Consider the following 15,786-nt stretch of genomic DNA (forward strand, 5'->3'; position numbering starts at 1 on the left):
ATCATAAGTATGCAACAAACAGTCCATGGAAGTGACAGTAGTCAGGTCTCTGCTCCATGATAAAAATGTATGTTTCCATACCTTGTCATGCGAACTCCCCACCAGATCTATAGTAAGATACTTAGTCTTATAGGGGTGTACCACGAGAAAGGATAGGAGACTGTGCAGAGGGTCATGCGAATTAGAGGAATGAACCGGGAATTGAAGAGAACGAGCATAATGAGTGGCTTGAAGGTACATATAGAATTGTCTGTGTGGAATAGGGGCATCAGTATGGAGGGTAGAGTAAGGGAGAATTACTCCACCTGGGTCGAAAATGTCCTTAATTAAGGCAATACCCTTCTGTTTCCACTGGCAAAAGCCAGAGTTATCTAGTCCTGGTTGGAACATAGGGTTACCAGTAAAAGGGATATACTTCGAGGCGGCATAGGGTCTAGATAATTTGGTGCAAATAGCTCTCCAGGCCAAATAGGTATCATGAAATAAGACATTATGAAATATGTCAGTTGGGATAGATTTTCTAGGCTTATGCAACAAAGCAGCAGCTGAGTAAGGTGAAAACATAGCTACCTCAGTAGGCGCATGGGTATATGTTTCCCTGTTCAACAACTAATCACCAATATACCTAAAATGCACCGCCCTAGTAAATGTGAGAATATCGGGGAGACCCAGCCCTCCATGAGACCTAGGAAGTAGTAACTTGTTCACTGCCAACCGGGGTCTGCCATCTCTCCACAGAAATTTGGTAAATAGCTTGGTGCAGGTTTTTATGTCTGCTAGTGACATGCTAATCGGGAACATTTGTATGGAGTAAGATAATTTAGGAAAAGCTACACTTTTAAGTAATGTGATTCTACCAAGTAGGGACAGGGTAGCATCTTCCAGGTATCCAGCAATTTAGTCAGTTGGGCAATAATAGGAGTATAATTAAGACAATATAGGGAGGAGGTAACCACAGGAATATTAATACCTAAGCATTTGAAATGGGAGGCTGTAACACGAAAATGTTGATAGGCAGGATCCCTCAAATCCGCTGCCGTGATGTTTGCAAGAGGCATCAATTCTGATTTGTGTAAATTGATTTTATTCCCTGCAAATGATCCAAACTGGGCTAACAGAGAAATAATACTTGGTATAGATGAAAGGGGGTTGGAAACAAACAGGAGCATGTCGTCTGCAAATAGTTACAATTTAAGCTCGGCCGAACCAATACGTATACCTGTAAAGCTATGTGACTGACGTAGCGCTACAGCCAAGGGTTCCAGGGCTATCGCAAATAAAAGGGGAGACATAGGACAACTCTGACGAGTGCCTCTTTGTACATAGAAGGGAGCAGATAGGAAGCCATTGCTGGATACCTGGGTGGAAGGGGCAGTGTTTAAAGCTTTCAATAAGGAAATAAATTTAGGAGGAAAACCAAATTTCATCAAAGTATAGTACAGGTGATCCCATGTGACTAAGTCAAATGCTTTCTCCGCATCCATGGAAATAATAACCTGTGGGCAAGACGAGACCACAGTCGACTGCAGCACAGAAACCACTTTGTGAATATTTACAGTGGAGTGGCGACCCCAGATAAATCCGGTCTGATCTGAACCAATAACATCAGGTAATAAAACTTTCATCCTATTAGAGATAATTTTCATGAATAGTTTATAGTCCACATCTAGCAAGGATATAGGCCTATAGGAAGCAGTCAGTGTGACATCTCTACTGGGCTTGGGCAGAACCCTAAGTATAGCAGAGTTAAAATTTAAGGCATAGAGGCTTCAGAAAGAATAGCATTATAAAATGATACCAAGGGAGAGCATACATGGGAGGAAAAGATTTTAAAGAATTCCCCTGAGTATCCGTCTGGACCGGGAGCTTTAAGTGCCTTTAAACCCTTAATACCATTGGAAACCTCATCCTGGCTGATGGGAACAGTAAGGGATTCTGCTTGCTCAGGAGAGAGGGTCGGCAAGACCAGTTTATCCCAGAAGTCCTGCTTCTGAGCATGATCTATGACAGGATCAGAATATAAATCAGTATAAAATGCCCCAAAGGAATTAACAATGTCCTTCCCCTTTCTCGACACAGTGCCTGAAGGTGTCATGAGTGAGGTAATAGAAGAGGGGGTGGAATGGGTATGCAGCAGATTAGACAGCAGCCTCCCTGACTTATTGCCATGTTTATAAAGTGGCAGCGATTCCGAAAGGTCTGGCGAGCAGCAACCTGATCCAGAACCCCACTGAAGTGCGCCCTAGCCTGTGTGTAAGCCTCATGAGTGGTGGGGTTAGAATCAAGTTTGAATACTCTGAATGATTCGGTCAGTTCTGCCTGGGCCTTTAAGTACAATTTGGAATAATCTTTCCTATATTTAGACATGTAGGTGATTTATCTCTCCCCTAAGAACAGATTTGGCAGTATAAAGCCAGGTTATCTATATGTTCGGCATTATTCGTTGCATATTCACACCATTTTGCTTCCAGCATATTACGAAATGTAACTGAGTTGGCTAGGTAAGACGGAAATCTCCAAGGTTTATAGGATCCCGTATCTACCAAAGGAGTCAACGTGAACCAAATCCGTGCATGATCGGATAATCCGATGGGCTCTATACCTGCGTCATCCACTCTGCAAAGCAGAGAGTCTGAAAGTAATGTGTAGTCTATACGGGACAGTGTGACTTGGGCAGCGGACAAACAAGTGAATTCTCTATCGGTAGGGTGGAGTACTCGCCACACGTCTATCAGGCGTAATTCTGATGCCAGGGAAGGGAGGCCTAGGGACGGGGCAGCACGGTGTCTCGAAGGAGGCTGCTGTCTATCCATGTAAGGGGAGAAAACCATGTTAAAGTCTCCACTAAAAATAAGTGAGGAGTCCATATAAGGGCAAAATTTACCCAATAGAACCTGAAAAAAACGTCTGGAGTACTGATTGGGAGCATACAAATTACATATTGCAAACCTCTCACCTGCTATACTAACGTCAGTGATTGTATATCTCCCCGATGGGTGTGAGTAGGAGAAGTGAATTTGTGGGGCCAATTGTTTCCCAATCAGGGTAACCACACCACGTTTCTTAGAGTTATAAGAGGCCGAGGCTAATACAGAAAATCCCATGGTGTTAAGTTTAAAAATTTCAGGAGGCAGTAAATGAGTTTCTTGTAACATAACCACATCAATATGCAATTTACGAATATATGCCAAGAGACGTTTACGTTTTATGGGGGAGTTAATGCCCCCCACATTCCAGGAACAAAATTTGACATTAGTCATAATGCAATTTTAAGCATAGAAAAAGACCAGGGACAATGCAAATAATACATGAAAATATATAAATATGTACCCAAGGTTCATACAGCTACAGGTTATGAAACATGACATATTGCTGATAAGATAACCACTTGGAAATAGTAAAAGCTCTAGAGACTCTGCGACGCTGCTGGGATAGGGAAATGGGGTACAAAGTAATAATGAGAAGAGAAAAAAAAAACATACATGGAGAAAAAAATAAAATAAAACAAACCAGGGCAAGGAACACGAGTCCTTGCAAGCCATCATGCCAGAAATCAGGACTTCCCGTTGTATATATGGAATATATCAGTAAACACAAATAGGAGAGCAGTGAATAAGGCTCCAGGAAGCTACAGCTAAATCTGAGCAGTTCACCCATATGCATAAACATAGACCAGCCATCAACATAAACAGTGTGGGTGGAACAATGTGCAAACATATTGTCAGGACAGTCGCCACCGCCAGCGACAATAATATAACACAACAAATTATAAGGCATAAATAATTCAAGTAACTGAAACAATTACATCAATAAACAGCAAAAAATAATCACATACATAGATCAAAAAATCGGGAACAATCTATATAGAGAGATCTATACCTACGTAATAATAGGCAATATAAAAAGGTAGAGGATAATGAAACTTATAGAACCTATGTATCAGCCCTGAGAGTCCATATGGGAGCAAGAATCGTCAGCAGCCGTTTCAGTCTCCTTAAGAAGAAATGCACCAGCATCCTCTGCAGAAGAAAAGTCCATGGAGAAGTCCCCTGTAAATATACGTAGACGAGCCGGGAACAGCAGGGCAAAGCGGCGGTTATCCTTAACCAGGTTAGCACACACCTGATTAAAAGCTTTGCGGGCTCTTGTGACCTCTGCCGAATAGTCCTGGAATATGAAGATCTTGCGACCATCCCATGTAAGCGTGCGATGCTTTCTGGAAGCTTGCCATATTGCCTCACGGTGGAGAAAATTCAGACAGTGAAAGATGGTCACTCGATGACGAACCTCCGGGTTGTCTCGCAGTGGGCCGATACGGTGAGCACGTTCTATCACAATGTCGCCACAGGAGTCCCGTATATCAAGCATATCCAACAGAGAGGTGGTGAGAAAACTAGTAAGTGCGTCCGGGAGGCCGACTATGCGCAAATTGTTTCTCCTTGAGCGGTTTTCTAAATCATCGAGCTTGTTAAGAATTTGATAATGTTCTTCCTGTAAGGCATCATGTTGTTGCTTCAGTAGAAAAACATCATGGAAAACCTCCCCCACCTTAGTTTCATTAGATTGCACCCTCTGTGTAAGCTGCAGCATATTGTGATTAGCTTCCTGGAGTGCTTGCTTAAAAGACTCAGCTTGTTCCTGCATCAGAGGAGCCATGGTTGTTTTAATAGCTTGAACTATGTCAGCATAAGTGGCTAAAGCATGAGGAGGGGCTTCCAGGGCCTTAGAAGCAGTCTGTGAGGGAGAGGCAGAGGTGGCTGGGTGTGGTGACTGTGTGTGAGTTGTGGCCATCTTTGAGTCACCCCTCACCTTTTCTTGCTTCTTGCACTGCTGTTTAGGGAGCATGAGAGGTGTAAAATACTTCTCCATGCACAGCCAAAATGTTCCTTACAATAGCGGTGGCAAAGTCTCGACTTTTCGGACCCTCAGGAGGTCTAGGAGCAGTGTAAAAGCTGCAGCTATAAGGGAGCTGTTTCAGACTGCAGCCATCTCTCACGGGGGTGGAGCCGGAAGTCTTCTGCTTTTACTTTTAAAGCATTTGGCTGGGTTCCCTAGCAGAACAGTGATATCTTGTATATCAGTAGATTTTGCTTTTGAATGCTATTATTGAGTGCATAGGATTGAATTTTGTGAGTAAAAAAAATCTTTTCCTAACAGTTTTAGAATTTATGTACAACAGATACTAATATGTTTATGTAAATTTATGTGTGTCACTTACTGGATTAAGATTAGGCATTTTGTTGCTGGAGAGCATATTCACATATTCTCTAACAGCTGTTAGCTATTTTATACCCAACCTTAATATAATCCAATAAACATGTGAACATCCAAATAGCTGATGATACTTGGCTCCTAGTTCTATGAAACACATGGGCAATATTCAACACTTGATCATTTTTGACACCCATAGTGTAGTTCTTTACTTGTGAAGGACTGTGTGTAAATTTGGGCCATGTTTATTATGGCATTCTAAAAAGAGAGTACTGTACTTCTCTAGCTCTTACATTGGAGTGGTAGTATGGTTAATCTCATATTTGCATTTATTGAACCCTTCTATTTTCCCAGTGTTTTTTCTTGGGTAGTATGTTTTATCTCTCCAGTGTTGGGACTGGATTGTAGATTAATTCTGCAAAAAACATTTATCCAATAAAATGTTAATGGGTGTGAATACAGTAATTTGATGTATATCTTTATCAATTATCTTTGTTGTTTTGGGGTTTTTATTTAATGGTTTATTCTTTCCAGAAGGCAAAACTGGAGGCCAAATTGCACCAGACCACAGCAGCAGCCGCTGCGGCTGCCTCGGCAGTAGGCCCGGTACACAACTCTGTGCCTTCCAACCCTGTCGCAGCGCCGGGGTTCTTCATCCATCCATCTGACGTTATCCCTCCAACCCCAAAAACAACTCCTCTCTTCATGACCCCACCGCTTACGCCACCCAATGAGGCTGTGTCAGCTGTCATCAATGCAGAGCTTGCACAGCTGTTTCCTGGCACGGTGATCGATTCTCCACCTGCAATCCTTGCTGGGCATGGCAAAAATTCTAACAAAACAAGAGGGGTAAGAAGCTCTAGATATTTTTTTTTGTGTGTAATAACATCTGAAAACAAATGGCTCAGTGTAGGTTTTGCTTCACTCCATATCACTTGGTTGTTAGTTACACAATTTGACACTAGTGTCACTACATTTAATTTGAAAAGAAATGTATATATTTTTTTGTTCTGTCACAACATTCCTCTTTTGTATTACTTTTGGTTAATTTAGAACCTGACTATTAATAGTTATTGTTTTATATAATTGAGATAAGCGTGCCCCCTCTTATGAGTCCTTCTCCTGCTTTGTAACCTTAAAAACTTGTTTGCTCATTGGGGAGCACCACTACTTCCTACATGTATGGCACCATCAAACCCTTTCTTACAGTTTAGTGTCTCTCTCCCCTATTTCCTTAATATACAACCTATCAATGACTGGTGAATTGACAGTATTTTACAATGATATAATAGATACTCCCGATGTGTTTAACAGAATACTAAAGACTGCACTTCCTCTGGTCTTTGTTCTGGACTGGATAGATATCAGAGTATGAAGATTAAGGAGATTCTGTTGCTTCTATTAAAACTCTAAATACTATGGTTTATTTACTAACTTTGCAGTTAGATGCAGATTTGTAGCAGGGCAATCCATCAGATTAATGTCAGTCATTTGCTGTGATTTGATGCTTCTTTTGGCACTAAAGGGTCATTCCTTGGTACCTCACATTACAAAGTGACATAGCAAGTATATGCATGGCTATCAACAGCAAAAGGAATTTATGTGAAGTTACCGGTCATGCTTTAAAAAATTGTATACAGGAATTGCTAATTGTTTGCTATGTCACTTTCTTCTTCGGGGTCCACAGCCATTACGTTGGGGTATGAATCCCGGTCACCAAACAGTTAATACAAACGAGCTCTCTGCTCCCAGGATGCACCGGGTTTCCTCCTCATATACCCCACCTCCTGCCTCAGGTAGCCAGTTCTTCCTGTTTGGTGTGTTCACCACATAGACAATGGGACTGCTGGAGCAGTCCTGCAGACGAGTACAAAAAAAAAAAAGAGTTTTACTCTCTATCTCAGCGGGTGGTCTGAGCTGTCCTGGAAGCAGCCTCGCGCCTGATTGGAGGCGCACCGGCCACGCGCTGCAACTACCTCCTCCGGCGCCGCACCGCTAGCCTTGGCAGGGGATTCGGCAGGGGCTTTCTGGCCCTGGACCGCAACCGGATCAAGGGGATAGCAGGTGGTCGCGGCGGCCGCTGACGCCGGGACCACGTGGCAATCCGGCCTCCAGCGGTGAGACTGGCCGGAGGCGCGCTGCAGTCAGGAGAGGTTTACGGCTTGTTCTCCTAGCCTAGACCGCTGGGATTTGATGTTCCTGACCAGCCGGGGCTTGTGGCGGCGGCCAGGTCAGTTTACCGGGCAGGTCCAAGCAGCATAGGGGAGGTACGCTTCCCCAGTGGCCCCTCCCCCAATCCACACGCTAGTTCAGTCCTCTGGCACAGTTGATTGTGGATTGTTCCTCCCAGCCTCCATATAGGGCAGCCAGAGTGTATGTCAGTTGCTCTCTGAACGCTGCTCCTACAAGAGGGACGCTAGGCAAGTCTCCCTGTATACCTTGCCTACTGCTGGTCTAGGTTTTTACTGGGCTCTATCCTACCTAAGCTGAGGCTGATTATGGTAGTGAGAGCTTATATGCATATGGCTCGCAGAGTATTTATGCATGACAAGTGATTGTTGTTTATGGATACTGTTTCTTCTGTAAAAGAACTGTAATTCCTGTATACTGTCACTGTCTCTCCCCTTCCCTTGCTACAGGTGTGTGGGTTGAGAGTAGAAAGCAGCACATATACACTCAGAACCAGTGGCATAGTGTTATGTGTAAGGAGTCTGAGGGTCAGGTGGCGGGAGCCCCGTTGCTGATATCCTGTGTAGCCTGCAAGGCAGGTTTGTCCCCACAGGACTTTCTACAAAATGGGCTTTGTGGGAACTGTTTCAGACAGCCACCACACCAATTAAGTTTGCCTGTTTCAGGCCCTGAGCCTCCTTGGGCATCATTTTCTCAGGTTATGGCTCAGGTGGCGGAACGGCTGGCTGCCCCGGTACCACCGGTTTGGGGTTTGCTTCAGCAGATGCATCCTATGCCCATGATGTGGCCGCCTTGGATGGACCCTGGTGCTGGTAAGGTTATGGCATCATCCTCGGGGGTTTTTCAGCCTCAGGCTGTCAAGCCAAAGCAGCCTAAATCTAGGCGAGGAGGAGGAACAGGCGCAGGAGTCTAGCTCCGAGGAGGGTTATGATCATTTCCCAGTAGCCGATGTCCCTTTTCTGATAAGGGCTGTAAAATCAGTGTTAAATATCGAGGAAGGGGATCTTCCGCTGAGGACTGTGCCAAGTGGGAGAATCCACCTTCAGTTGATGCGCATGTGGCACAGCTGATTAAACGTACAACTTTGCTAATCCCAACAGTTTCGCTGAAGGAAACCACGGATAGGAGACTGGAGACTTGTCTCAAATCAATTTTTTCGCTGGCAGGAACGGCCACCCGCCCAGCTATGGCCACTGCCTGGGTAGCAAGAGCTATTGAGGAGTGGGCCAAAACTCTAACGGAGTCTTTACCAGATGCCTCTAAGGAGCAACTGGATATGATCTCCTTTATTAGAGAAGGGACCTCTTATTTGGGTGCCTTGGATGCAGGGATCCTTTCCTCTAAAGTTTCAGCTGAGTCCGTGGTGGCACGTAGGATCCTCTGGTTGAAGGATTGGAGGGCAGATGTCTGGTCCAAAAAGGCCCTAGAATTCCTTCCATTCACAGGAGGTGTGCTCTTTGGTCCAGAACTGGACAAAATTGTATCCTCCATGGCAGCCTCAAAGACGGCAGGTTTACCATCAGCAACCTCTTCTAAATTGAGGAGGGCGTCCTTTCGGGGGTTTCGGCCGCAGGGCAAGGCCGCAGGGCAAGGCCAAAGGTCAGCCCTCAGTGAGATTTCCACCAAGAAAGATAGGACCCAGGAAGCCCTGGCAGAACAAACGTCCAGGATCTAGGGTCCAGGATAAACCAGTGGCCTGATGGGACGGGCCTCCCCCTGGGGGATCCCTGGGTGGGGGTCCGACTGCTTCGGTTCTCAGAGCCCTGTCACCTCACGACGGAGGATGCCTGGGTTCGGGGAGTTGTTTCCCGAGGGTACGCCCTGACGTTTTGGAGGACTCCTCCTCAAAGGTTCTTTTGTGTAAACCCGCAGGTGGGTTCAGAAAGAGCTTTGGCCCTTCAGAAGGCTATTCTTGCCTTACTAGCATCAGAAGTAGTGATTCCGGTGCCAGAGAACCAGTTCCGAGAGGGGTTTGCCTCCAATCTGTTCCTGGTTCAGAAACCGAATGGGTCATACCGGCCTATTCTAAATCTGAGCGAGCTCAACAAATTTGTTCGAGCCCCCGGGTTCAGGATGGAAACATTGCTATCGATTGTGTTGGCAATGGAACAGGGGGACTATATGGTGTCCCTAGACATAGAAGATGCCTACCTTCACATCCCAATCACACAGGCTCATCAAAAATGTCTTCGTTTTGCGGTAGGGGAGGAACATTTTCAGTTCCAGGCCCTGCCGTTTGGCCTGTCCACAGCCCCTCAGGTTTTCACCAAGGTGATGGCAGTGATGATGGCATGCCTCAGGCACCAAGGCGTCAGGATTTTGCCTTATTTGACGACCTCCTGTTGCGGGGGCAGTCCCCACAGCAGTTACAGGATCATTTGAGGCTGACCGTATCATGTCTGTATAGTCACAGCTGGATCATAAACTGGCAAAAGTAGTCACCCTGTCCGTTACAACAGATGTGTCATTTGGGAGAGAGATTGGACTCCGTGGTGCAGAGAATATATCTGCCGGAGGAGAAGATCCTTGCTCTACAATCACGAATACGCAGGTTGCTTCGCAACAGGCAAATATCCGTTCTAGTAGCCATGCAGGTCCTGGGGTCGATGGTGGCCACCTTCAGGATGGTGGAATACGCTCAATTCCACTCCAGACCACTGCAGCAATTAATTCTGTCTCGCTGGAACAAGGATCATCGCACGGTCAGGTCCCAGCTGCTGCATCTCTCTCCAGAGGTACGGTTGTCCCTGACCTGGTGGTTGCAGACAAAGCATCTCAGACAGGGTCGCCCCTTTTGGGTGTCTGATGGGACATTAGTCAAAACTGACGCCAGTCTTCAAGGTTGGGGGGCGATGACTGGGTCACACACTTTCCAAGGAAAGTGGTCAGTGACTGAAAGCCGGCTACCGATAAATATCCTGGAACTAAGAGCTATATTCAAAGCTTTAGTGCAGGCTCAGGAAATCTTAAAGGGCAGGTCGGTGCAGATACAGTCGGACAGTCGCACCGCGGTCGCCTACCTAAATCATCAAGGGGGCACGAGGAGTCGGGCCGCCTTGGCAGAGGTATCAAGAATCCTGGTACGGGCAGAGACTCACCTGCCCACGATATCTGCCGTGTTCATTCCAGGAATCCTGATTTGGGAGGCCGATTTTCTCAGTCGGCAAGAGATAAATGCAGGGGAATGAGCCCTACATCCACAGGTTTTTCGGAACCTTGTGGACAGGTGGGGTCTACCAGAAATAGAGCTGATAGCATCAAGAAGGAACAACAAGGTTCCCAGGTACAGATCCTGGACAAGAGATCCGAGAGCCGAGTTTGTAGACGCACTGACAGTAAAGTGGCGTTACAAGCTGGTATATCTGTTTCCCCTGTTTGCTCTTCTGCCCAGAGTGGTCAGAAAGATCAAACAAGAGGGCAGCACCGTCATATTAATAGCTCCGGCGTGGCCGAGACGGCTCTGGTTCACAGATCTACGATCTCTCTCCATAGACACTCCATAGCCTCTGCCATTGAGACCGGATCTGTTGCTACAGGGTCCCTGCTGGTACCCGGATCTTCATCGGCTATCTTTGACGGCATTGCTCTTGAGGGAAAAGGGGTTTTCCGAGTCTGTTATACGGACGATGCTGAAGGCACGGAAACCATCCTCAGCCCGTATATATTATAGGGTTTGGCATACTTTCTTTCAGTGGTGTGAACTGAAATGGTATGATCCACATAAATTCCTGATATCCAGAGTGCTGGATTTTCTTCAGAGCGGTCTGGAAAAAGGGCTACGCCTGGCCTCTTTAAGGGTACAAGTGTCAGCTCTTTCAGTCTGGTTCCAACATAAAATTGCTCTGAGACCGGATATAAAGACCTTTTTTCAGGGGGTGTTGAAGATTCAGCCTCCGGTTGTTCCGTGGGACTTGACTCCTTTGGGCGTAGGATTCTCCTAGGAGAGTCAGGAGCGTCACAGCCCGTAGGGTTAGTGCTTTGGGATATCCCCAACGTAATGGCTGTGGACCCCATGGACCCCGAAGAAGAAAATAAGAGTTATGGTATAACATACCTTTGTTAACTCTTTTTCTTCGAGGTCCATGGGGTCCACAGGACACCCACCCAGACGCACCTGTAGTTCTGGGGGAGGTTTTCCGTAGTTTCTTCTTTTGAGAGTCTGGACTCGTAAGTATGGGTCCTTTCTTTCTTACCCTTTGTTTGTCTCTGCCTGCTTGAGCTTGGTAACGAACTGGCTACCTGAGGCAGGAGGTGGGGTATATGAGGAGGAAACCCGGTGCATCCTGGGAGCAGAGAGCTCGTTTGTATTAACTGTTTGGTGACCGGGATTCATACCCCAACGTAATGGCTGTGGACCTCGAAGAAAGAGTTAACAAAGGTATGTTATACCATAACTCTTATTTTGTAAAGTGAGTTACCATGGAATGACCCTCATTAGTCATCTGTGCGATCCAAGAACAGGTCTGATCATTGAGAGACAATATGGAGCTGTACAAAGAACAATGCCATCTTGAATATAAATATGTTTACACACACACCCCCTATCTTTTATAGCTGTATAATACTTACTGATATTTACAATTTGTTTCAGACTCAGCTGGGTTCAGGTCTTGCCCTGGCTATCTCTCATGCGTCTCATTTCCTGCAGCCACCTCCTCATCAGTCCATTATAATTGAGAGAATGCACTCAGGTAAGAGCAACTGTGCAATGATTTGGGTTGTGCTGCTTTCCATAACCCATTCTTTCAGGAAGTGGTTGATTTCCTGACCTCATTTCTATTTAACTTGCTATAATTTGTCATTGATTAACAAGATACATTTTTGTGTAACCCTTGTTTTTATGCCTAGGCGCCAGGAGATTTGTGACTCTGGATTTTGGCAGACCTGTGCTTCTTACAGATATTCTTATTCCTACCTGTGGCGATTTGGCCTCTTTATCTATTGACATTTGGAGCTTAGGCGAAGAAGTAGATGGTAGAAGATTGGTAGTTGCCACAGACATCAGCACCCATTCACTTATTCTACATGATTTGATACCACCGCCTGTCTGCAGGTTTATGAAGGTAATGAGGAAACAAACTTTATGGATAATAAATGTAGATCCTTTCCAGCACCCATCTCTCTCAAGTTAAGGCATCATGCTGGTTTTTAGCAGCGTTTTATTACTGTATTTTTACTTTACTATATTCCCATTGTTGATGTCTTTAGAAGGTTTAGCAGCACTTTATGTGGAGATAAAATTCCTTTGCAGCTAGTTGCCATCATTATTACTGAAAAAAATCCTGTGCTCCATTTCCCTAACTGCTGTACATTTCTCTAGATGGTCTGTCCCTGCTCAGTACCTTTCTGACATAAATGACCTGGCAGGAGTATGAAGTACATCTGTACTGCTCACCTGTAGACCTTAGATCATATGAATAGATGTACATTTATATAAGCAGGAGAAAATATATTTATGTACTGTACTTGGTCTTTTATTAGATTACAGTAATCGGACGTTATGGAAGCACAAATGCCAGGGCCAAGATCCCCCTGGGCTTTTATTATGGCCATACTTATATCTTACCTTGGGAGAGCGAACTGAAACTAATGCACGACCCACTGAGAGGTGAAAGTGAGTCTTCAAGTCAGCCAGAGATTGACCAGCACCTTACAATGATGGTGGCCCTACAGGAAGACATCCAGTGCAGGTTAGTTCTGTAATGTGTTTAACTTCAAACCATATTTCTTCTTCTTCCACTAGGGGGCAATATTTTAAATGCAATGCATTTACCATTATGCAACCAATGCATTAATAATACAATAACTGGTATGCGTTTTTGTCTTTCAGTCTAGTTTACAGTTTAATTGTCTTTATTGTACAGGTATAATCTTGCTTGCCATCGATTGGAGACTCTGTTGCAGAGCATTGATCTCCCCCCTCTGAACAGTGCCAACAATGCACAATATTTCCTGAGAAAGCCAGACAAGGCTGTAGAAGAGGATAGCAGAGTGTTTTCTGCTTACCAAGACTGCATACAGCTGCAGCTCCAACTGAACCTGGCTCATCACGCAGTCCAAAGGCTTAAGGTGGCTCTCGGCATGAGCAGGAAAATCCTGAAGGAACAGTTTGATTCTAGAGAACTAATCCATACATCCTCAACTGAGCAGCTTCGCACAATTATCCGATATCTTCTGGACACACTGCTTAGCCTCCTTCACTCCTCCAATGGTAAGTAGTGTCGTCTTCTAAAATCTATGTGATAAACTATAATAGTGTGTATGTACAGTATAATCTGTATATATTAAACTATCTACAAGTGTTTTGTGTTCAGTTTTATAAGTACACTTGTGAACTGGATCAGTGGCATGTTTCTGTTTACCCAAAGGACACTCTGTGCCAGCAGTACTTCAGAACACTTTCCACGCTCAGGCCTGCGAAGAGCTATTCAAACATCTGTGTATAAGTGGAACCCCAAAGATTCGGCTGCATACTGGACTTCTCCTCGTGCAGCTCTGTGGTGCTGAGAGATGGTGGGGCCAGTTTCTCTCCAATGTTTTGCAAGAACTCTACAACTCTGAACAGCTCCTGATCTTTCCCCAGGATCGGTAAGCTTCCGCTAATACATCTTGTAATTGAGATCATGTATAAAAATGTTTTTATATACTCTCTAGTTTTCACTTGCTGTAGGTATTTATAGATAAAAACTAGTTGTTTTATTTATTACATTTCAATATGTTAGTGAGACCAAGGTTTTTTTTTTTGTTTTTTTTATCTTTAATTCTGTGGGGACACTGATAGCTGTAGACCCTTGAGAGTCATATAAGACCTGGCGTCGACTATTCAGGCTTTAAGCTAGAGAGTCTGGCACACGGAGGTTGAAATCCTAGTTCCAATGAGCCCATTATCTAAAGCTGTTTCCTCCTGATATTTGGTTGTCTTCCAAATTTGTTTGACTGATGCAAACCCTCCTCTGCTCAGACCACTTTCCACTGCATTTTTAACATATGTGGAGTAAAAAAAAAAAAAAAAAGTACTGAGAGTTGCACCTGCAGCCACTTATAAAAATGTGTCCTTGAATTTTCTGTTGGTACTATCCTTAAGGGAAGCAGCATTTGGAATTGGAATCGTAGCGTCTTGGAAAGTCATGCTATAGATGCATCCACTCTTGCATGATACTGAAACTTGCATTCAATTTTTGCCCACGCTTTACACATGAGGGGAAGAAGGGTAGGAAATAACCTTTTTAGTACATCATTTTTTTCTTCCTTTTATATAGTATTTCGTCCGGCATGGTTAACTCCTCACTGTCCAGAATAGTTTAGTTTGCTGCTCAAATTGTATTAAATGATCTGCACCTTCCTGTCTAGTTGATTCCTCGTCAAAGTTTGTGGAATCATAAGCCACTTCCTCCCACTACTCCAGAGAGTACAGAGTCTGATCCCTCACAGAATGGACCAATGCAGGCAGGGATGCACTGGGACTGTAGAACAGCCCCAGCATTCCTCTTTGTGCATGTGCACGATAAGGGGGCATGGCCACACATTATCCTTTATTTGTATGGCGCAACAAGGATTCTGCAGCGCCTTACAAAATACATAGAAAATACTGACTTGCAGGACAGGGATGTGGTTTATAAAAATTGCTGCAACAGCAGTAATTATACTCAAATAAGCAGCAGGGCGACAGAAACCAAGGGTTAGGTGCTGTTGTAGGGAGGATGGAATAGATGTTAGCATACATAAGGGAATGAAAAGCACATGGGGAGGGGGGGGGGGGGTACCTGTCCGTGAAAGCTTACACTTTGAAAGGGGGCTCACATCATGGGGATGAGGCAGGACTGTGATGTTTCAATCATAGCTGCTGAGGCAAACTCTAGAATCCTTTGCAAAGATTAGGGCACCTTAACAAGACCATGCACTGACTTTTCCTGGCTGAAGCCCAAGGACCTCTGGACCAAAACCCTCTGATGAATTGTTTTGTTCTCTGTGGTTTCACCAGAGGAGAAGAGAGGTGCACCTCTTTTACTCCTTGAGGACGTGTGACGAGCTGTGAGCTCAGTAATAGATCGAGTCAGAGGTCTAGCTCAAGCTGTTTCTGTCAGATCGGTGGCACTGCCCACCGTTGTGCAGGACACCTGTTTCTCAGCCATGTATACTGTGCATAAAGTGCACGCAACGGAGTTTGACTGAGGGGTATGCGAGGAGATCCAGAGGTACATGTCTCTCAGTCTGTATGTGTTTCTGGTAAGCTTTTCTCAAATAATGAGGTCTGTCGATAGCCCATCTAACTAAGGTCAGCACAAAACATGGCCACCTTTTCAGTGGATGGTCCTCTACTGGAAAATTGGTGTAGGCCTCAGTGACTAACTGCTATGGTGGGATTTTATCTCCAAGTCAGGATAG

At 44.9% G+C, this 15,786-nt stretch overlaps 1 protein-coding gene across 11 annotated transcripts in view; it reads left to right on the forward strand.

Annotated features, from left to right (window-relative positions):
- BIRC6 (baculoviral IAP repeat containing 6) overlaps window positions 1–15,786 on the forward strand; it is a 403,615-nt gene that overhangs the window by 150,852 nt on the left and 236,977 nt on the right. For 10 of the 11 annotated variants that reach the window (XM_088474413.1, XM_088474414.1, XM_088474417.1 and 7 more), the window contains 6 exons: window positions 5,746–6,060; window positions 11,993–12,092; window positions 12,250–12,464; window positions 12,883–13,091; window positions 13,266–13,612; window positions 13,770–13,989. In XM_088474413.1, coding sequence (XP_088330539.1) covers window positions 5,746–6,060; window positions 11,993–12,092; window positions 12,250–12,464; window positions 12,883–13,091; window positions 13,266–13,612; window positions 13,770–13,989 — 1,406 coding nt within the window. The remainder of the gene's footprint in view (window positions 1–5,745; window positions 6,061–11,992; window positions 12,093–12,249; window positions 12,465–12,882; window positions 13,092–13,265; window positions 13,613–13,769; window positions 13,990–15,786) is intronic. The other variant, XM_088474416.1, reaches the window with a different exon arrangement.

Source organism: Taudactylus pleione, unplaced genomic scaffold (genome assembly GCF_031769625.1).
Source record: "Taudactylus pleione unplaced genomic scaffold, aTauple2 ptg000154l, whole genome shotgun sequence".
Taxonomy (NCBI): domain Eukaryota; kingdom Metazoa; phylum Chordata; class Amphibia; order Anura; family Myobatrachidae; genus Taudactylus; species Taudactylus pleione.